Source organism: Grus americana, chromosome 2 (assembly GCF_028858705.1).
Source record: "Grus americana isolate bGruAme1 chromosome 2, bGruAme1.mat, whole genome shotgun sequence".
NCBI classification, from domain to species: domain Eukaryota; kingdom Metazoa; phylum Chordata; class Aves; order Gruiformes; family Gruidae; genus Grus; species Grus americana.
In genome coordinates, this window is record NC_072853.1 from 135,745,922 (window position 1) to 135,769,815 (window position 23,894).

At 37.5% G+C, this 23,894-nt stretch overlaps 1 protein-coding gene across 12 annotated transcripts in view; it reads right to left on the reverse strand.

The window, feature by feature from the left end:
* Positions 1–23,894, reverse strand: part of HDAC9 (histone deacetylase 9) — a 484,926-nt gene that overhangs the window by 114,555 nt on the left and 346,477 nt on the right. For all 12 annotated transcript variants that reach the window (XM_054816940.1, XM_054816933.1, XM_054816932.1 and 9 more), the window contains 3 exons: positions 21,097–21,230; positions 13,234–13,354; positions 7,567–7,616 (listed from right to left, as the gene is read on the reverse strand). In XM_054816940.1, the coding sequence (XP_054672915.1) occupies positions 7,567–7,616; positions 13,234–13,354; positions 21,097–21,230 (305 nt within the window). The remainder of the gene's footprint in view (positions 1–7,566; positions 7,617–13,233; positions 13,355–21,096; positions 21,231–23,894) is intronic.

The window sequence follows — 23,894 nt, forward strand, 5'->3', positions numbered from 1 at the left end:
ACCTAGCCCTGAGTACTCTATTAATTTAACTTGACATTTGTTTTAGTATTTAATGGATTAGTGTGTGAAAATGCTTGTGGAAATGCCTTCTTATGTTTGATCACACAGTTTCCAGGAGTTCATGGGCAAATAGATAGAACAATGTGTAGTTGGCTGTAATGCATACAGTTACAGAAAATACAACTTTTATGTGCAGAATTCAAGTTTTATTTTTTTAAAAAGTTTGATCATTTGCTGCTGAACACATTTTAGTAATACATAGCATTTCAACTTTCTTCTTGGATGTATATGATCTTAATGTTAGAGGCCACCATGAGACTATGCTAGAACCTGGTGTTTATTCAGACAAGCAACACACGAACATTTCCTCTTCAGAAAGCTTTTCTGTCCATCTTGGGGGCTGAATTCTATCAATAAACACATGATGTGTTTTTAAAGTGCAAATGTGAATTCTACTTTAGTTACAGAATTCCCATCAAATCCATATGTGTGTGTGTGATTAAGTCTGGGGAGAGTGAATAGTATTAGTAAATTGTATATGATACTATTCCACTATTTACATTTAACATATGTATATATGTATATATATAAAATGTTTCATATTCTGGCAAATAAGAAGGCTTCTTTGCATAATGCTGGCCTTTAGCAACAGAATAGGTTTTAGGAAAAGCACAGAGTTAGATAAGACCTTTAAAGGTTTGACTTTGTGGTAGTTCATTAACTTCACAATAATTTTCTGTGTTCCATGCACTGTATCTTTGTTTACAAATTGAATCTGGTCTAGTACCAAGAAAAAAAGGTCCTTGTGTTAAAAAGGGCAAAAAAAAATTTATCTGAGGGACCAAACTATGTATTTGATGAGTTGGCAGATTACCACACCTGAGCTTTCTATCCTTGCCTGCTGTAAGTTAAAGCAGTCTGGGACTATTCTAAAATGTTCTGTTCTGCCTGCAGTGATACCAAGGAACTATGCATCTCAGTTGAACAGTTTCGCCTCTCACTGGTCTAAACATCTGTGGTGGATGGCACAGGGCCACCTCAGTGCCATGAAAGGACAAGAATGGGACAGAATATCTGCCCTTTAGTGTGAAGAGATTTTTTCCTTTTTTTTGTGGCCATGGTATTGATATGCTAAATGCACCATCCCATCCTTGCCCAGAAATGAGACTTTCCAGATCCAGAGATGAAGTCTCTGTACCTCAGTACAAGAATAATATATATTTCCTCCTCTGATCATCCAGATTCATGTTATCGCACTTGTTAACTTTTTTTTCTAAAATGAATATGCCTAAAATTAGGAACTCAGTTGCTTCAAGTCCCTGTCAGTGAAGGAAATCAAGCACCTCCAGTCAGTTCTTCTGATCTTAGGTGGACTGACTCCTGCTCTGGTGATGCACATGGTTCTCTAACAGTTATATATATATATAGCAAGCAAGGGTGGTCAGGGTCCTGCTTTGGCTGTTTCAGTAATTTGTCTAAAATTAGGTACATGAAGCTGGACAAGTGAGTCTTCAGAGAACTGTTGTTCTGAACTGAAAGTAGGTAAATGTGCAGGTTTTCTCTCATTTCCCTATTTTTTCTTTAGTTTGCCCACTCAAGGAAGCTGTGAGCTTGTCAGCTAGAAAGCCTACAATTCTCTATGCGTGAGATCTTGACTAAAGCGTAATGTCAGTTGGTCTGTTCCTACTAAACATAGTCCACTGAAACAGCTGCCTCTCATGAACTGCCAGAGGTAGCGGGGTATACCACCTAAAAAGTTCAGTCACCAGAGCAGCTGGGAGTACACCCTCATTCCCTCATCCTGTGAATAGCCTAAATAAGTTTATCTGGAACTGCACTAAGTGACTAAGCATGCAGACCTTTGAATGCTCCGGGATGACAAACCTCCAGCCCTTACTCCGGTCCCATACCCACTGGCCTTAAGTTGTTCCTTGGGGTGGTACCAGGATGGCCTTTTTGACCATATATTTTGATGACTTCTACAGAAAATATCACACAGTCAACACCATGTAACTCTGAGTCCTAAATAGTTGTGCAAAATATATCAATTAAAGTATAATGTGCCTGTGAGGTTGTTTTGATTAAATCTTGGAATTTCTTTAGGGATGGTGTAGCTGCCAGAGAGGCTTAGGAGGTAAACAAGTCTTTTATTCCCAGAAGTCTCCCACAATCTGCTCCAAAATGTTATAAATGGCAAATTTCAGTAGGTTAATAAGTCTACTCACTCAAGTAGTTTAAATTAATAGGTGAATATATTGGCAGCATGGCATATTAATGATTTCATGATGGAAGACATCGTATTGAGTAGCTGAGCTTCTAGGAAAAAAACAGAGTGCTTTCTCCAAACCAGGAAACAGACATACTTTTTGCTAATAGTATGCAAGGACTATATTTTGGCACAGCCTGGGATACAGGGGAAGGACACAAGTTAATTGTAACACTTGTGCAGAAGTGATGTTTAATTTCAGTGTCCAAACCATAAGCACTCTGATTTCTTTACATTTTGCATGCAGATATAAGGAGAGACCCCTAAGCATCCTGGAGCCTAAAATCTGCTACAAGGAGACAATGCCATCGTCAAGACTTTCTGAATTTTTACGCTATTGTACCATGGTAATGGAACCAGGTAGGTAACATTAGCTCTCATACAAATAACAGGAATGAAGAGTCATAATGTGTAAAGGCTGAAAATTCTTCCTGGGCCCAGACTGAGAAGATCAAGGGAAGAAGCAGAAGATCTGAGAAGCAGCAGAAAACAATTTGTTTCCTTACTAAAGTTTTACACTGGTGAAATTTTGTCTGTCTTATTGGTTTTTTTCCTGTGTGGTAAGAAAAGTAATACTGTCCAGGTACCACAGTAAAGAATGCCAGGAAGAAATTAAAAATTCAGAAAATCTCAATATTTTATAAGTTTTGTGAATATGTAGAGAGATTTTATAGCTTTGCACTCTGTTCAGCTCACTAAGTATTTATTCTGCAAAAGTCTGATTTCTTGCAGGGTGGTGTTCTCCCCCAGCTCCTCCTCTTGCAATTTAAAGATCTGACTTTACACATTACAGGTTTGGAGCAGTGTCTTTTGAGGGTGGGGGGAGAGCAGGGGGGGGGATTGGATAACTGCCCAATTTCATATGATAAAAGTGAAATTCTCTTCTGTCTGCAGGACAATCCCCAGGGAACAACGTATGAAACCCAAACTTAAATAAAATCATATCCTGTTTGCAAACATCATATTCCCTTTGCTTCTCAGTAATCTGGACCCATAAACCCCAGCACAGCTTGAGAGCCCATTCCTCATCTAAACAAATGCCATAAGCCCCTTTATACTTTTACAACCATGTCAGAAAATAATATTGACTGCCAATAGTGATGTGATTGGAGTTGCCTCCTCTGAGCCATAAAAGAAGCAGTCTGTTATCAATTTCTCTAAATGCATCAAGGGAATTATGGGTCGGTTCAGTTCCAAGTTATAAATGACAATTCAAAAGCCGCAGAAGTGTTTGAAGCTGGGAGCCGATGATGACATTATCATAAAAGCCTGCTCTTCTTTGCTTTTGTGGGTTTTTTTGCCTATCAACTAGACAAAAAAATATGGCTGAGAAATGACTTCAAGATTTCTTCACACAGCAGCAGGTCAAACAGGCAGGAAAACAATCACTATTTTTAGTGACAGACTGAGGCAAGGAGATGAAACTTACTCCCATTAAAAGTAGATTTCTGCTTCTCTTATTGTCATTTTCACAGCACAACAGAAGGATAAGATTTGTAATAGATGGATGCATTGATCAAATGATCAGTTATAGCTCTAGTGGCTGTTTACAGATGAAAAATTGTGGAATGGTCTGATAATCCACAGAACCAAAAAGTAATTTGCAATTATTCTCCCCATTTGGCCACTTCACCTGCAATCTACCCACCTCTCCTGGAAAACTTTTCACATTCCAAACCTCTGACCAGCTGCAAGAAACCATCTCTTGTTATTAAAACTGCTGGCCATAGAGCTGCTAGTCTCTCTCCAACACAAGGAATTTCATCCCCCTGGTATTAGAATTCTTTAAGAACAGTTGGTTCTGGAACAGCATTAAGCTCGAAAAAAAAGAATAAAATGCATTATTGCAAAAGGGAGGTCCCATACTTCAGCGGATGTTATACTGCTGAACCTGGGTAGTCCTCTGACAAAAAATTAACCATCATTGAAAGAAAACCTGTTATGGGAAAATTTAGGAGGATAGATTTAGACAACTTAATTTTCTCTCTCTATGAGACCTGTTCGGATTGGCTGGCAGTGTGAAACAGCTTTGTGCTCTTAGATAAGAGGGTTGATTATTACTTATATAGTTTCTTATAAAATTATAAAGTTTATTGTTTGATTTCTTCTGAAAGCCTAATATACACTGAGCCAAATTCACCAATGACACTGACATAAACATTCCTTATCACTATTTGAAAGAAAATTCGTATGGATGAGAATGTTTACAAAATCAGTAAACAGTAGCTTTACATGCATTTTTCACTGGTACAAAAGATTTAGAGCTATGATGGAACACGATCAGAAAATATTAGTTATGGACACTGCCTCTTGTTTGCTTTTCAAAATTCTTGGAAAAAACTTTCTTTTACTGTAACTGTAAGTATTGTCCAAAGAAGAGGATCCCTGATCTTGACTGCAGTTTATTGCTGTTAGAACAGAGATAACAACCAAATCAATAATGTAGTAGAATTCATGGTTACAGAGCTTAGTCGGACCTTTGTGAACAATGCAAGTCATCCCAAACTCATGCTGGTATAGTCTTTATAGCCCATGAGTTGCTCATGTCTTCAATGCCTGTGAAGTCCTAAGTGCCAGTCCTTGCTCCAAAAGCAGTTTCCACTTTGTCCAGCAATTCTTTCATGTAAAATATATAAGCTGTTTGTGGAGCAGGGGCTCAGAGCTAGGTCTTTGCATTATTTATAAATGTATAGTAGGTAGATCATAGCCTTAGATACATGGGCTTTATCCAACCTATGCTCTGTCTTACCGGCCCAGTGCTCTTTCCAACAGCAGCACAGCTTCAGTGCATGGTGTGAGGGTCCCCGTTCAGAAACAATCTGTGATCTCCTCAGTGGTAATAACATCCACTAAGAGATTGGGGCTCTGATATTAAATCCAGCCTGGCAGTGGAGAGAAATGAGCCTAGGTTTCCCATTCCCTGTGTGAGTAGTCTAACCACTAATCTATTTAATAATAGAAGAGCTGCATAATAACAGCCAGCAAGGTCCCCATATGGTTAGAAGACAACAGGATCAAAGAGCTCTGAAAACCATTGTTCCAGAGGCAGCCATAAAGTCTCCTGCAAGAACGGAAGACTTTTTTTTCTTAATACTTTCTCACCGTTTTCTTTAGCAAACAAGTAAGCAAGTAAGCAAGCAAGAAAATAAATGAGAACAAAAATTTAAAAAATTAGTTCTTCCATCCCTCCTTAAAAACTTTGCATGAACTACTCTTGCTGCTTTACATTGATTACTGCTTTATAACCCTCAGTTAAGTTGAAAGCTACTAAGTGGCAATGCTGCTTCTTTCTCTATGCCATCATATTTGAGAGTAAACTTAAGAATTGCTTTCCACACAGTTTGAAGCAACTCCCTTTCCCAGAGCTCATCTTAACCAATAGACAGCTAAATATCACTGAAAGAGAGCTCCTAATCTGATTATTTACCTTGAAAAAGGTCATAACCCATTCCTTTAAAAGAGCCCCACAGCAAGCCTGACAATAATAATATGTAGAAAGGCAAACCAACTAGAAAAAAAATAAATAAAAGATCCATTTCTACAACATGTTCTTTAATCCAATTTCCATGATTTTAAATAAGAAATAAAGCAAATGGACACAAAAAATGTAGATAAATTTAAGTGCTTAAAAAATGAAGTTATACTGAGCATTTCTGACTTCCGTTAGCTTTAGAATGGACAACATACTTTCATTAGCAGGATTTCAAAGCACATCTCTATTCACTATTTTTAATACCATAATAACTTGTTTCATAGAAAAATCTTATACTTTAATTTTCAAAGTATACCACAGTCCTATTTGTTTTCCAAAGCCTTCAAAAAGATTCGTCAAGAAATTTTACATCAGCTTCTCTTTACTCAGAAGCCTGAACAACATTCTTTCTCAACTTTATTCATCTCTTGTTCAATTTTCTCTAAACTCTGCAAAAGCAGTGTGAAAAATTACCTTTTTTTAAACAGAAATGTGTGCATATATGCGTGTGTGTGTATATATGTGCACACAGCAGTGCACAAAGGTGCATGTGGACATGCATGTCTATGTGTCAATGTGTAATGTTAACTGATCCACATACATAAATGACCCCCAACTTTCAAAATTAGCAAGTTTCTAGTCAGCAAGTTCCAAATTTTAAGCAGAATCCTCAGCAAGCTGAGTCCACAGTAGAGGAGCTGGAATGATTACCACTTCCTGATTCTTTGTTCCTTAACTCATAGTTCAGAAATCCTCAAAAAATTACTAAATACTGAAAGCTAACATGGAATTTTTCTTTTTCGTATGTTAAAACCTTACAAAATGAGTATTTTTTCTGTCAGGTATCTCATAATAAAATTCCCACTATAAACAAAACTAGTATGGTATGGAATTTATCCTTTGTGAAGGATAAAAGTAAATAAAACTTTAGAAGGTTGCATTGGAAGTTGACGTCCAGAGATTGTGGCTTTATTCTTGCATACTCAGAAACAGTGAAAGGGAACTAAAATACACATACATCATCCAGCCAGGCCATCAATATCTAGTAATATCATCGTTCCACTTTGATATTGCTGACATCAGTAAATAATGGACCCAGCTGGACCAAAAAGTGTAGAATAGTTTTGTGTGAAAAGCCCCTGGATGTGAAAAAATATTTCTCCCTGTTATTATCTTCACTAGAATTTAATAGGAGCATGATACCAACATGAGCAGAAATTCTTCATTCTATGTTTTTCAATAATTTAGATCAATTCTTTTACCTAGTGTTGCAACAGATTTTTGTCTGCAGATTTTTGTCTGTGTCCTAATACTCACAAACTTTTTTTCAGAATGAATCCGTTTCAAAACAGGACAAAAATTACTAAAATTTATTAGTTTAACACCACCGAAGTTATTAGCTAGCAGCTAATGAGCACTTCTCATGCTAAATGTTAGGTTTGGTAATTTTTTGTCCTTTCTGAGAAGTGTGAAGCTATATTTACTTTTCAACAGTACACAAAGCAGCTTCCCCACAGCTCATTCTGCTGTAACAATTGCACCCACGTTACTTTCCTCAAATCAGACCTCGTGAAAAACCCAAAGTGGGACAATGAAGAAATATACACATTGCCACAAAGTACGTTTCGAACTGTTCCATATGCTTATTGTAATGTGCTGATTTCTGCGTCTGTGAAAACACAGTATGATAATGGCTCAGGTTTCCTCTCTACATTTTTAATCAGCTTTTGAAGACTTTGAACTGATAATGCAATAGTGCTAAAGAACTCATGAATGAATACATATGTCGCGTGCTGTCCCTCTTGCGAAAAAACAAACATCTACTTACCCCAAGTCCCCCACAAGGCAACAAGGAAAAGAGTTTTTGAGACACGTTTCCTATATATTAAAGAAAAAAAAAGAAACAATAAGCATCATTTATAAAAAAAGACATTTAAATACCGGAACGATAATCACTCTTTACAGTAATTCACATTTTGGTAGCACACAATGAAAATGCTATATAGTAGATTAAAAAATATGAATAGTACTTAGAAAGCAAATCAGCCATGGGACGTTTAAGGTATTCTTTTGCAACAGTGACAAATCATAGGATTGGTAAGCAGCAGTTTCAAAGGAGTATAATGATCAAATCTCCACAGAACATCACTCTGAACTAGGGCGACTAGTCATGCCAATATCCGTAGCTGATAAGCAGCTTGTCTAAGGTAGTCATCTCAGCTTCTTCCACAGCCAGTGGAGTGAGGTAGGCACCTCTACCCAGCCTAGGTGACTGATGGGATGAATTATACTCGAGAAGTGTCTGTTTCTTTTCACTGACAACAGAGGGAACCTCATTACGCTTACATGAAACCGATGACTAATTTCTTAACTTTACTCTCCAAAAAGTTTCTCTTGTGAAAATCAGTCTTATTCTTCCTATCTATGCAAAAATCTGTTCTCTTCATTTACATACCATTAATTAGTATGTTAATATTTTTAAAATATAAAATGAAATACTATTTTATTTTTCACTGTTACTCTGTAAATAAATTCTACTAAAGGGAACAAAAACTTAGTAGGCTTTAGAATCTAATTTCCAGCTTACTCTGCTCTATACATTAGACAATGCGGTAGGGTTTATCTTCACATTTATACTCACTTTTTATTCATTCATGTTTTCTTTTTTTGTACCACTAAACTCACTGTTTGTCTTGATAAGGACAATATGAAAGGGTAAGGATCTCAGGACTTGATGCAGTTCCTATCCCAGTATGTAATCTGATCCTAAGGCAGCTGTGGAAGAGAACATAGGCTTTTCCTCTGCCGTATCACAGAACTGGCTTTGTAACTTTGCCATCTGGAGGAAACATTAGATAGTGAATCACTCAAGTTACCTAGAGGAGCCACCCATTGTTATGGAAGGGGCGAACGCTGCTGTTACTCATGTTTAGCAGGTGCCAGTGAAATGCATAAAGAAAATTATAAGCCATCATCTTTGAAGTCAAGAGACCAGACTGCAAGGTCTGAGAAGAAGAAAGTGCTTTACACTTCGAGTAAAATCCAAGATGCATTTTTAACCAACTAGAGGCCTTTGATCAGTTTGCACAGTGTGCGAGAGAAGCCAAACAAAACCTCCTGTGGAGCTACCAGGGGAAATGCAGGTGCAGCAGCTCTGCAGAGTATTCTCATACTGTGAGTCCTGATGGCCCCAGACATGCAAGGAAATGTTGGCTGCAGGAGACTGTCAGAGTAGAGGTACAGGAGGAGTTTGCAAATCTCTTGTTAAGCAGATCCAAAGACCAATGCAAACAGAAATTTTTCACTTTTTACTGTGAGGAAGATCAAAAAGTTTTGCGCAGATAACTAAAAAATTAGTGCTGTTAAAGTACCAGGAGACGTTAATGGAAACATAAGCTGTAATTTGAGATAAAAGAAGGCTTTTTTAGAATATTGAATGACTAGACCTTTTTTCTTAAATTCCATTGCAGAGTGGGGACATAAGAGAGAACAGATGAATTCTCATTTATCTCCCTGCAGCCGGGCACATTGTGCATGGTAAACACTATTAAAAACAACAAACACAAAGCAAAAATAGAAAAGCAGATGGCAGGAAAGACACTAAAATCAATCAACGGATAGTACTGAAATGGGGGAAACAAGCATGAAGCCTTTTCAGTGTATCAAGAAACTTGCCAGAATACTCAATTCTAATTGCATGATAGTAAAAAATAGCAGATAACAGGCTTTGCAGAACAAGAAAACATTGAGGCTTCATGAAAAGAAGAGTGGGGAAAGGTTCTACTAAGAGTGAATGGGACCATCACTTAGCTAGCCTCACAAAGGAAAAGAGCTCACAACACTCTTTGCCATAAATGAAAATCAGTAGCAAAAAGCAAACCCTGAAAAGGAATCAAGGTGAGAAATTCTCATGATGTTTGGAGTTGATGCCCCAGCAGAACTTGGTAAATAGCAGTCATTTTACACTAACACCCTTCCACACCCAAGGATACCTATAGAATAATGATAAAAAACATATTGGGATACTTCAAGTAAGATAGAAGACAAATTTAAAATAATCACACTTTTTTTGGCTTTGCATCAGGACAGAGTTTGCAGTAACCAGCAAATTACTTGAGAAAAAAGATCTTTTAGACAAGATTCAGCACAACGATTTACTGGTAGAGCTAGAATAATTATCCAAGATTTGTATTCTAAAATTTCAACACACAAAGGCAGTATAAGCTGGTTAGTCAAATTAGGTGCTAGGCACCCACCATTGACTGAGGTCAGGGTCCCTACAGAAGCTGAAGAAGCTGCTTAGGAGATCGACAATTGGGGACTGAGAGTCTGATGAGCAGGAAAAGTGATGGACAAAAAATCTCTTTCAAAAAAATAAACAAACTAAAAAGTGAGTTCACTTGTGAAAAGGCACAGTTTCAGTATCATCCCTCATTGTTTTCGGTATCATCCTTCAAGAATGAAGCCATTTCTGCTAAGTGGTCATTTTTTCACTAACTTGAAACTGTAATTGCATGGATGCTCTGTGAATGCATCTTTTAGTTGTAGTCTAAATACTGCCCCACTGTCAGGGATGTGTCAACAGTATATTTCTCACTTTTACAAACTTGTAATCATTGGAAACTTGCTTTTTAGAAACACTTTGTTAATGTTGGAGAGGGGAAAAGGCAAACAAATTTGTAAGACCTGTTTGATAGCTGTTCTACACTTGAGCTTATACAAAGATGTTTGAAAGGTTGTATTCTGTCACGTGAAACCATAATGTGATGTGACACATAGTCTGCATGTTAGTTTCCTTCATGTCAAGACAATGTAATGCAACATAGCATGTCGCTTAACACACCACACTGAAATACAATCAGTCAAGAGCTTAAACTACGCAATAGTGTAGAAGTGGAAGTGATCATTTGCAACGGCTACATTTGTAGGCCCTGATGCAGGGAAAATAAAGTTCAAGAGTTCAAGCCAGTTTATGCTCTGAAAGCATTAAGAATATGTGAATGATAACTGTGTGCATAATTCTCACTGATTTCAGTAGTTTATAGTCATTTTGCTTTGCAATCTTCCAGAACAGAGGGTTTTTCCCTGAACAGGAACACTGAAATAAGCATTTATTGACACGTAGCACATTTCTAGCCCTAGTTCTACTTAAATTTCATTCCTTCACATGTTTCTTTTCTCTTTGAAAGATACAGAAGCTGTTTGTTAAAAAAAAAAAAAAAAAAAAAAAAGAGTTTCAGACAAAGCAGATGTACTCTTCTGAGTGAGGTCAGGGAAGAAACGTTTTTCTGGAGCACAAGTGGAGAACAAACGATGCCTCTCTTTTTTGAGTGAGTACAGGTATAAGGAAAGAAATGATTAGGTTCTTCTTTTCATTAGGGTCCTTTTCATTAGGATGCAAAGCCATAATTTGATGGAACAATTTGTGTAGGAAAAAAAATGCACTTTCATTGAAATAGAAATGTTTTATGAGACAATGTTGTTACTGATGACATTTTTGATGAGAAACATTTCCTTTAGATTTTTCTCTTTTGCTACACATCATCTTGAATTTCTATACTATACCAAGATGTTAATTTTAATGTCAGAACTCGTTAGGTTCAACCTCACTGAACTGAGGACGAAGAAAGGTGGAACAGTGTACACTGCATTTTAGAAAAATGTAAGAGACAATTATTTTCCTTTATACAAGAGTCTGGAAGCACAAATGATTAGAGCTTCCAGCCAAAAAACAAGCGCATGCAAAAGCATGTGGGAAGGGTGTTTCATTGACTGTTGTCTGGGTAAAAGGCCATGTGAGATGCAGCAAGAAAACATCCTAGAAGCAGAGACAGAAAAGGGCATTAAGCCAAGGAGACACTCAGAATATATTCTAGGAGTGTGATCTTGATATAAACTCAGAGAGTAAATGTTTTGGACTAAGTGTCAAATAAAAAGAGGCAAAGAGTGTCAAGTAAAGAACTGTAGGCAAAGAAATGGTTTTCCAAGACTGGGTAAACAAAGTTTTCTGCATTCTCTATGCACGGGCAGAAACACAGCGAGGATACCTGGGTCCACTCATTTTTTTCACCTCATAGCTGCACCTACACACTGCATCCCATATGGTGGCCAACCTCTGAGATCCAAAATGGGAGCAATATCTTGTATCAATGTATGTTATATTAAATAATGTGAAAATCAAAATGAAATTAACCAAAACCAACAAAATTTAAATGAAATGCTTGACTCTATCAAAATGGAACATTTTGACAATGTTGATGAACTCAAATCAAAATGTTTCCAAATTCTCATTTTGCAGGAATTTAGAACTTTTTCTTGGAAACACTGGGGTTTTTTTGTTTGGTGTTTTTTTTTTTTTTTAGGGGGATGTCCTACCCTGGAAATTCAAGCTCCTGAGAATCTATCACACTGTAAGTATTTTTGTTTTGATGTTGCCTTGGCTAAGAAGATGTATAAACTTAGATAACATTGTGAGCAAGACATTTTTCTTTTCTACTCTTAATGACTCACTGAAGGAACAGTCTGCCTTACAGAAGAAACTCAGCATTAGTTTCCAAAGCAAAATAATTTCTATGTATTACTAGAACTGTGGCAACAATTTCTTTTGATAGCTAGTATTGTTTTTGTTTGGGTTGGGTTTCATTACACTTAGGAAAAGCTCCACATCTTAGAGTAAGTGTTAAAAAAATAGCTAAGAATTAGGCTGTTGCATCCAGTGTGCTGGGACATAAAGGGCAGGATTTCACTCACAGATTATTTCCAAAAAGCACTACTTTTTTGTGTGTTCCTCTCACATTCTCTGTAGCAGGTCTGACAAGTAGAGCTGCTTCATGCTACACTCATAGCAGAGCTCGATTTAACCCTACTTTTCTATTCTAAAAAGCATACACTGAGCATTGGCTGTTGGATATTTGATGTGAAAATCCTGTCAGTTTTCTGCTATTCTGTACATCCATGGGTCTATTTAATATTCTAATGTGGTTTCCCCTCCTGTTATTCAGAAAGATATCATATCCTGCATAGTGGGAAGGCATTAAAATAAAGTTCACTTATTAGCAAGACTTAGGCATGGTATCTGCACTCAGTGTGGCTGAAATAATTGAAATAAAGCAAATGAGAACAGCAAACAAGCAATTCTGACAAGCAAGTGTATCTTAAACTACCATTTTCAAATCAAAGAACACAAGGAGATAGAAGACCGACCGTGTTCAAAATTGCCATTGACCTCCGATGGAGAGCAAATTACAGTAAAGGGTTAACACTTTGATGATTTTTGAAGCAAATGAGGAGAAACTTCTATTGCTGCTTTCCAGCCTGTGCGTTTTGCTAATCTATATTTGGCTTCCATTGTAACATTCTCCTTCCACATAGCAATGCATTTGGAAAAAGTGAATTTTTGTCACACTGCTTGCCAAGTATTTTAAACTGACACCAGCTATGACTAATGACAGTGCTGGAATGTGCTGTTCTCAGTAGAATAGAGGCCTGTACAGACCTAGGAGTTTCCTGGGGTCCAGCTTCTGTCTGTTCAGGGGGCTGGTGCCATACAGCAGTGAATGATGTTCAGAGTGAACCAGCTGTATTTCCTCCAGACTGGCTTTTCGACCTCGAATTCGCTGAAAGAAAACAGCAGAGGCCTACAATATTCCACTGACAATATTTAGGGAGAAAAAAAAAAAAAAAGTAAAGGTCCGAAATAACATTTAGTATGATTAATAATGGGTTGAAATTGCGTCATGCAGGAATGTGACACTGATTTGTTTATTAAAGTAATGCTATATGAAAAAGAAATGCGTGTGTGGTTTATCACAAATGTTTCACTTAAGTCTTAGCAGAGTTAAGTTAATACAGGGTTTCACATACAAGAAAAATAAAAGATTCTGTCTCTTCTACATTATATTAAGAGATACAAACCAGAAGTTGAAATATTTCTTAAGTAAGAAAGCTGGCTGGAAAAATTCTAGTTTAAAGAGCAAAAACTTATTCACACCTGTAAGCTGCAGATGTGTTCTGAATGAGGAATAATGTTTTTTGCATTACTACTAGTACTTGTGATTTATGCTGCTAGGAAGAACATGATCACAGTGAGGAGAGCCAGGGAGAAGAAGAAAATTAAAGTTTAAATGCTTTAATAATATATTTCTAATTTTTTTTATTTTTTTAATGTATGTTTGATATCCCAGGATCATTTTTGCTGTTACACATGCTGACTCACTTGGTTCCTTACATTTTTGCAAGCCGAGTTTGTCTCTTTAACTGTTTCTTCAGCCTGTACTCTCCCCATTTAAATCAGTGTTAAAGAATCTGGCATGTCTTTCTATAAATCCATTGAAATTTAATCAGTTTAGGAAGGAAGGAAGATGATAGGAAAGAAGGAAGAAAAGATTAAAACGGACAGTTTCTTATTCAGCAGATCTGTTCCTTGTACGTATTTGGAGTTACAGCTCATCATAAAAATATTTACTTCTCTGCTTCCGCTAGTGCTGCACAGCCTTTGCAGACACAGCAACATGAAGCAGATTTTATTCAGGTTTGAGCATAATAAACAGCACTGTCAACAAAGTTCTGGTCCCAAGATCATCTTTCCTGTTGATATGGGTTATCGTAGAGAGAAAACACCTTATTTTTAAGGTCTTGGACTCTCTTTGCAGAGCCGGTCCTTATGAACACCTGGGGCAAAACCTCTCACAACTTAGATTGTGGACCTGTCTGACTGTCAAGGTCTATAGAGAAACAGGTACAGAAGTTACCTAAATAGACCATCCTATTTTTAGTAGACTGATTAACCTGTTACAGAAATACTACTCAATTCTAGTTTTCTTGGAGGTTAAGTTATAATTCTCATTATATCCATCGCCTACTCATGCACATCAGAAGACACCAACCTCTTCACTAGGAGAAGAAAGCAGTATTATAAATATTAAAGAGAATGTGCACTGCAGAAGAAAGGAGCTGCCTGGGGGGGTGGGGTGGGGGTGGCGTGTCAGAAGAACCATGCACAATTTATATGGAGTTAAGCAGTGGCAATTTTTTCTGACTAATCAGGAAAAATTTCCTGAGTGTTAGATGTAGACGACTGTGGAAGTCATCCCTCAGGGGAAGTCATTTCCCTCAGAGAAATGGTGGAAGCCCTATTTCTTGCAGTGTTTAAAACTTGACTGGACACAACAGGGGAAAAAACATTTTAGGGAATGATCCAAGAACTAAATGACTTAATAAACCCTTTTTCATCTCTAATTTGTTCAAGCCTCTTCCAGTCTCACATGAGAATTTGTAGCGGTGCACTCACATCCTTTTAACACACAGTTGCACAATCAAAATCAGCACATTACGTTACTTCACAGAGTCAGTAAACTCTGTAATGGTTCTTCTGGGTCAGATAAAATGTTTTTCTTTGCAAGTGCGGTGACTGGTAACATTTACTCGTTCATCCATTCTCATTAAGGCCTATGTTTCTAATAAGCTACTTTAAAATCTATACACTCAATGCTCTACAGCAAAATGGGAAGGGAGGCTGGCTTTTAGGACAGCTGAAACAAATGTATGAGAAAAGTAAAGAGGTATTTTATAAAGGTCACATCAAAGAACCTTGAGTAAAATGCTCACTCTCTGGTCATATATTTTCTACAAGTTATACAAAAACTCTTTAAGAGATGTTTAGAGAGTTAATTGCCTGACTCTTTTTAAAGTGCTATTAAATGCCATATCACTTTAACTATAAAAAGACCCACAGCTAGCTGTTTTTCTTACAACAGGGAGCTCTGTGATATCCTATGGAATATAGTGATTTGCATGAACAGTGTAGGGTCTGCAGGTGGCCTCCCCAAAATATTTTGCCAAGGAGCTACCTGCTACCCAATATTACCAGGGCAGAGACAGCTTTGGTGCAGAAACCAAACAGCACCGAGCAGTACCCCCAACTCAAGGCTGCTCCCGGCAGTGAGGTCCTCAGAGTGCAGCCAACTGCTGAGCTGCCAGGGCAGGCACAGCCCAGAGCTGCTCTTTCTCCACAGCTTCTCCAGCTCTCACCTTGAGCCTTGGCAAGCACATTTACACAGTAAATGGCAGGAGGAAAGGGAAGGGTAAACAGTGTGCACGTCTGTGCTTTCTGCATTCCCACCTCCTCATTTACTGTTCCTTTCATCCCACCCTTGCAGCATCTCTTCCTGTCAAGCCATTTTCAATAACATTAAAATTCCAACTATCTAAGGCTCTACGCAGACAAAAAAATTAATTGATATTAAAAATTACCTGTAATAATTGCTAAGAACAATTCCTCTTACACAGTGATGTCAGGATTTAGCAGATCTACAAAAGCACATAAGTCTGTTGCCAGAATCTGGAATCATGTAACTTCAGTTATGCAAAGCGATAGTTTCTGGTTCTCACTGGCATGAGTTATCAGACTACATAACATATGAATTTGTATAACTTTACACATATACTTTTATCCACATCTTTTTTATTTTAAAGTGTCTTTCTTAATTTTCATTGGACATAGTAGTATCAGAAGCCTAAAATGTCATAGGAAGCAGAAAACTGGCATAAAGCCAATGACAAAAGGAGAAATAGCATAGGAGAACTTATGAACACTACTTGTTTCATTCAGGGGGATTTGAATACTACATCCATCCATCTACTACATCCTTAGTAGAAAGCAAGTTATCCTTTTCTAATGTGCATGACAATTCTTGTGTTGGCTTTCTTTGACATATGCAGTTCCCTCATCAACAGAGACAATTACACATCTCAGGAAAGCAGAATACTGCACCTGAGTGCTTTGAAAAATCAATCTAGAACTAGAAGGTTATTCTCCCCACAATGAGAAAATGCTTTCACCTTTCACAGAATTTCAGGTCAAAGAGGGCTGTCTAATCTAGTCTGGTCTTCTGTTCAAAATAGACAATTAAGTTTCACACAGATAACCTCTATCAACCTGAAGATTTTGGTTAGAATTTCAGCAGACTAAGCTCTTGCACAGTCAGAGATTCAAGAAGACAAAGATGACACCACCTGTTTCTCTCTGCTAAACTAACAGGAATTGTTCACATAGCTTAAGGAATATTTCTCACTTCGGTCTCTCAGTGTAAGCTGTCCATTGCCTTCACTGCAGCTATTTGTATGGAGACAGTGTCTCTGAAATTCACTTAGGCTATATCTCATTTGTAAACAAGGTCTTCAGATTTTTTTCCTACTTCTCTGGGATTTCTTAAAGCTGTTAAATTCACTCTTGTTTTTAAAAATACACGCAGATAACATGGATCTTTTGCCAGTCAGTACACTCACATCACTTGCTCTGTCCCCATTATGTGGGAATTGCAAGCATATCTCTGACACGCATGCACCCGCACAGAGATGCATTTATTCTCTTCATGTGTTTTCGTCTTCCACTGCTTAACCTGAATATGTTCAATTGTTGCTCCTAAAGTGTCTTCATGGACTAATTTTCCTGTGTTATGGAATTTTTTTCACATATCTCAGTCTATGTGATCTGGCAGACTAAAAGTTTCTCAATCTTTAAATTCTTTCCTTCTCTCCCCTTCAGTCCATGAGATGTGGACAGCAGGAGATGTAAGATATCTCCCTAATCCAGAAAACTACCAAAATTCAGATCAAATTCCAGGCTGAAAAGAAAAATGTTGCTGGACCACAGTCTCTACAGGAAGTAGAGGTGGAGGCACAAAGTGGGACCGTGTCTACATTCTTCTTTTCTTTTCTGAAACTGTGCCGATCAGTGTAGCCTAATGTCAGTCATGTGTGCATAAATTATGGCCCCAAAGGAGTTACATAAATACTTCCTCTCCCTAGAACAAGTAGAAAGCAGACACCACTACCAAAACATAATTCAGTCCTTTTTTTGTCCCAAAGGTAGAGCAGCTATGCATTGCTCTTTACCAAGAGAAAACTGAAAAAAAAAAGGTAATGGATGTTTTTATGTCAATCTTTGCATCTTTTACCTGCCCTGTGGTGGTGTTGCATTTGGTAATTATCTGTTCTACATCTGTCAGCTTCTAACAAACACACCATAGGTATTTCAGTAAACATACACAAAAGTTTTAAACTAATGCAAAAATATCGTACCTGAATTTTATTTTTGCAAAATATACATATACCAGGACTATAAAAATGTCCACTATGGGGGGAAATTACTCCACTCTCTTGCTCTGGACTCAGTCAGGGACTAGTCTCTCAAATCCCGCTCTCCAGGGCTGGCTATGGTCTGAATGTGTTTTTCCTTTGCCTTGGGGAAGCCAATGGGGGAAGTAATCTATCTATTTGGAAGAGTGATGTGATTAAAAAAAATTCTGAAAGCTAGAACTAGTTTCTCAATTTAGCAGAAATCCTCTAAACTGTTGTTTGAATAACTCTAGAGCTCAAATAGCTATGGCTAGTAAGACAAAATACAGTCTGGAGAAGCAAGGCCTTTTGGCTGTGTCTGCAGCAGTAAATTAAGAAGTGCCAGGAAACATTCCCAGGCAGAGGAACGCAATCATCTGTACTTTTAAAATGTTAAAGTGGTCCTTCACACCGTTTTGGCTGAGCAGCAACTAGCACTCTCCCAAACAAGTCCCAGACATGGTTTGGTCACTGGCATGGGCCAAGGAGCATTCCTGGTAGTATGAACATGGATCTTTCCATGCTAGTTGGCCGCGGTGGTGGAGAACAGTCCCAGGCACATTTTATTTTGTAGTGAAGACACAGCTTTGAGTACCTCAGTTAAACCTTGTTATGGTTTTAATAAGTTATATTTTTAAAATGCTATATATAGGGGCCATATGAGCAATATATATAGGTAATAGATTAAGTCTATAGATCAATCTATTAACTGCAGCAAGCGTGGTATTGGCTCGGTATATATGACTGACATCATCCCATGCCCAACTAGAGATGACGGTTCTCTGAGCATTTGGCCAGTCATCTCTCCAGGGCCATAGACCTGAGCTGCGTGAGAGGGGTTAATCCACACCACGTGATTTAGGAACCACATTTTGCTCCCTGCTATAGATAACGCAGATCATATAGATATAGACTGTTCATTTTCACAGGGGTTTCTTAGATTAAGAAAATAAGGAGGGTCCCCTGGCACAAGCCAGTGGCTAAGGATACACACATTGCAAGGTAACAAGATCTGAGCTACCTCTGACAACTAGCTTTGATCCTGAAACTCCTCATCAGACAAACAGTGGGACTGCAGCCCTCTTGTGGGATTATTGTTTTAGTAAAAGAGATAAAAAGAAGGTTCATAGCTACTGCAGAGGATTTCCTAAGTGGCTGTGGCAGGTTGCTGTTCCTAAGCTGCCCTTCAGGCTTGGTGCATGAGGCAGTGCACGTGGCAAAAGCTGACCAGTGATCTCCCCACTCCTTCTGACAGAAACCGTGGGAAATTATATTGAGAAATTATATTAAGAAATACTAATGTCCATGAGGGGGCATTCAGAAGTCAGTAAAAGAGGCAGTGCAGTTGCCTGTGGTGCTTTGACTCCACATCCTCAGTGTAGTATATTCCAGAATGCAGCTTAATGGTGGCCTATTATTTCTTGAATAATGCAATAACCACTCCTTTAGTGACACGAGTCATATATTCAGCTGAATGACTTTTCTAAGGAATCAGAGCACCAATTAAGTGAATCACCACAGCCTTCCTTATTTTGAAAAGTGAGCAGATTTAAGGACATGTTTGATGTCAAGCAAGTGCTACAGAATTCAGTGAAGCAAAGGACAGACTGCGTCATCAAATATAATCCTGTCTTTAGCTACATAAGAAGATCAAGATAAATACCAGATCTATGCACCAGTTTCCCAATGAGGTTCCTCAAAGTCTTATCATCAGAGTTTACATTTTGACAGCTCATTTCACATTCCAGCCATTTGACTTGAAGTGACTTATTTCCTCTCTGCCCACTCACTGGATATTGCAAGACCTAATAGGCTATATTTCAGTTTTTGAAATTGCAGAATTGTAAGAGGAAACTTTAAGTCTTCCAGGAAACTATTGGGCTGCATGCACCTCAGACTAACCATCTTTCCTATGTACACCTTTTGCAGATCTACACAATTTACTGTTCAGCAATAATCTGTTTATTACTGAAGAAAGCAATAAATAGTAGCACATTGCGTTTTACTTCCTTTTTTTTCTTTTCTATATAATACAGGTCCTCAGTCGGGAAGGTAACTAGGCCTTATGTTAGTAAAGCAGTTGGCTACATGTTTAACTTACTCCTTGAGTAGGTGATCCCACCAGTGAAACCACTCATGTGATATGTGGCCTTAAGGGCTTTGCTGAAAGAAAGTCTTCCTGAAGATTAAAAGCTAAAAATGAGAATTAGCCTGTTAGAGTGCTGCCATCTAGTTAGATGAGTGTATACTACAAATCCATTTCTAGTGCTTGCAGTATCTCACTGCCCAGTACGCTAGGCTACCTGCAGAAAATCTTTGTGAACACTCACGAATAGCTAATCAAAGGGACCTACTGTACCAGGTCCTTTGGGTTTGTAAAAGCCTAAGTATATAAAGAAAAATAATTAAGGAAAACAGAGCATAAGAGCCCTGGCAGTTTTGGGATCCTGCAAAACAAGCAAATTTGTGTTGAACTTTGTTAACTTGTGCTGTGATGCGGTAAGCACTCTCAATTGCCACAGGCTTCTGCAGAAGTTGACAGTGCTGCACGACTCATAGGAAGCACTGAATGGTAGGTAAAGGCTGTTTTTTGGTAACCCAAGCCATATATGAACCTCAGAGCCCATATTTGATTTAAGCATGATGTTTTAATACACAATTTTGTGAGGGAAAGCAAAGCAGAAGGAAGTTCCACATTTGCTCTGGTAGAGCACTAGAAGATTGTTCTTGAATGTCTCGAGTTTTGACTTGGTACACGTTGTATACCTGGCAAATGAAAATGCTATGAACGCAGACTTCAGAGTCTGAAATAAGACACGATACAATGTGCTTATGGACTGATACAAACTACATTTAAAAAAAAAAAAAAAAAGCAGCGTCCTTTGCTACTACAGAAGTAAAGTCCTTGGCTGCTTGAAAAAGTTAAGAACTGCTGTTGAAAGGACTGCACTTGCCATTTGACTACTGCTTGTCTACCTTCCTATATCAAGGTAAGGAACACAGTCCTGCCCAGATTTTATATTCTGATGAATGTGGATAAATGACTTTCATTGTGTAAATGCTTTGTTTTCTGATTGGGAAGTGTGCTTTCCTAAAATGCATTATTTTAACATTGTCAGTTAAGTCCAAATAATTCCTAAGACAAATTACACTCCTATTACAAAAGTAAGACAGATTTAGGATTTAATAAATTTGCCATTTACTTTAAGAAGTCACGTATCTGGTCTTTATTTTTTATTACCTCGCACTTGTTTAGCAACCCAGTTTCTTGCAGCCTTGACCAGATGCTTTGGATCCTTCCAGCATGTTCAGGGTGATTAGCATAGTTGCCACACATGCACTGGTGCTTCAGCATCAGACTGTCATACACAACACCTTCAGCACAAAGACAGCACAATAAGAAACAGTAAGTGAAAAATTTGCAAGTTATATTCTTGCATGCCATGCACACTATAGCACAACTGGGTCTTATTTGTCAGTAACAGCAAGATGAAAATTCTGGATCTTAATTCCCCTTTACTCCGGGAGAATTTGAATTTTGAGTTAAAAGGTACATCTGGTGCTACTGACGAAGTAAAAATGAATTCTAAAGAAATTATACTAGTAAGCACAATTAACTGTAAAGAAGAAAGGAGATAAAGTGGTGTCTTGTCAAAGCTTTTATGGCTAGAAAAAGATCAGTCCTATTATTGAATCACTTATTTTCTCTTTCTCTAGTGGGTAAGGTCAGCTAAGGCTATTAATCAATCTATATATGACAAGAAAAGCCTATATATTGATAGCAGTGTAAGGAAAATAATTCAGAAAAACCTTTTAAAATAAATTTTGAAATGACAATGCCACTCTGTATTTGTACTGCTTAACTAATACTATATTAATTCCAGATCTCAAAGAATCTCAGATGAAAATTTCAGAGATTGTAGCAGTGGCAGCCAAAGTCCTGTTTCATTAAAATGAAAAGTTCCACCCACTACTCAATTAGGACCAAATCCTGTTGTTAGACTGCAATGCAAGGTTCCTTTTGAATTTTCTACGCTCATTTATCCAAGGACACAACAACTTTATACAGAACAGCTATCAATATCACATTGCTTTGTAGCTGTGTGTTGGGAGCAAAAGAGAAATTTTAGCAAGTAGGCTCGAGCTAAACTCAGTTTTCAAAGCTTTCAAGCCAAGTCTGAAATGCTGAAAAAAGAGATTATTTATTTACTTGTTGTTTGCGTTGCCCTTCAGAAATTTCTGGAACAAAAAATATTTTCCTTACCCTGTGAATCATTTTCATTTGTGAAACATTTGGATTTTTCTTCCCCTCACAGTTGAAAAGGACTCAAATTAACAATTTCTCAAGCTGCAAAACTTGACATTCAAAACCTCTTTCTTATGTGCCACCACTACTGGGGATGCCAACACAGTTCTGGGAAAATTGTGTTAGCCTGCTACTGAAAAGTCAGCCAGTGAAGAAAAGACAAAATTAAAGTCCAGATTCAACAACATGCTCAATACTGCCCTTATTCAGCAAAATTCTTGAATGGATATTGAACTTTAATAAAGTGTTTAAAAACTCTAGTGAATAAGAGTCTCTATACATTGTGGGCAAAGCAAAGTTAAGGTTCTGAGATAATTCAGTTAGAAGTCAGCCAGAAATTATGCTGCTCTAGAAATATTTATGCTGCCATATTTCTTAGCTCATGCACTTTAGAACTGATCCTTTGGGATCTTGCTATTTAAGCCAAAATGATAATAGAACAATCATGTTTAGCATAAGGAGAAAGCAGCAATAATACTTATGTGCAGCATGACTAAGTTTATACTAAATGATTAGTTAACAAACAAAATAGTTCATTAGCAATAAATTCTTGTATTTACTTTATTGGTTTGTTTTCTTTTAAAGAAGAAAAAAGAAACAGTGAAAATCTGGAGCTAATAAACTAATGTAGCTTAAAATCTTTGCTGGCGTTGTCAAAGCAGTTAATAATTTCCTTTCTCTGCAGTTATTTGCACTGCACCGTTTATAAGCTTTGCTGCTCTATCATCAGGTCTTAGAAGTTATTTGAAATACCAAGTATGCACGGAAATAAGTGCATGCTCACATACTTTGCTTTCCTTTTCTTGGCACTCAAAGTTTTAACTTCTACAGTCTGTTGCATACCCAGACTGTACAGCTTGCCAGTGTTCGTTATACCATTAGATAAGAAAACTTTCCCTCCCATCCCCCTGCCCAACAGAGATGGTGTTTAGATGCTAAAAGTACACGCATCAGGACTTTCAGAAACTCTTAGGAGGAGTAGGCAGTTATATCCAATGGATTTGAATGGAAACACTTGTTAAATGTTAACAAAAGTAGCTGAAAGTTGAAAGTATCTCCTGCCTGCCATTCTTCCAATGACTGTTTTATTTTATCAATGCTCCCTGCAGGGTTAGGTTTGCACAGTCCAAACTGCAGTTAGTAGAAATAATAGATATATCTTTTACTATGTTATTATTATACAGAATCAAGACGTTACGTAATAATGACACTTTCTGATGACCTATATCAGGGTTGCAACTAAACAGTGGTTTTGAAGTGAAATGCTGAAACTGTGTATTCAGGATGCCTCCTCTAGTTGACATAAACATCCCTTTCTTAGTGCACTAGTATTTTTTCCCAAAATAGAATATAACTAAAAATGTAATTTCATTGTATGTGAATTATTTTGTCGGAATCACAAATCAGTTTAATCAGGTCAGGTCAGTACTGCATGCAGAAACATCTCCTCCAAAGTTTTAAATAGTAAGATATTCACACCAATTAGTGTAAAATTTATTTCTAGCAGAATTAATTGACTTAAGAAAAGACTGAAATATACATTTTAATTTATTGCAAGCACCTAAATTGATTTAGGATGTGCAAGTAATTCAGATGTATGGCTGCTGGTCATACAGCACATGTGCTTGGTACAATACCACAATGCAGCAGTAGAGCTTACTGCTAAAAATAGCCTGTAGGATTTCCCTAACAGGATTCAGCCAATAATCTCCCCACCCCCACAAAAAAGAGAG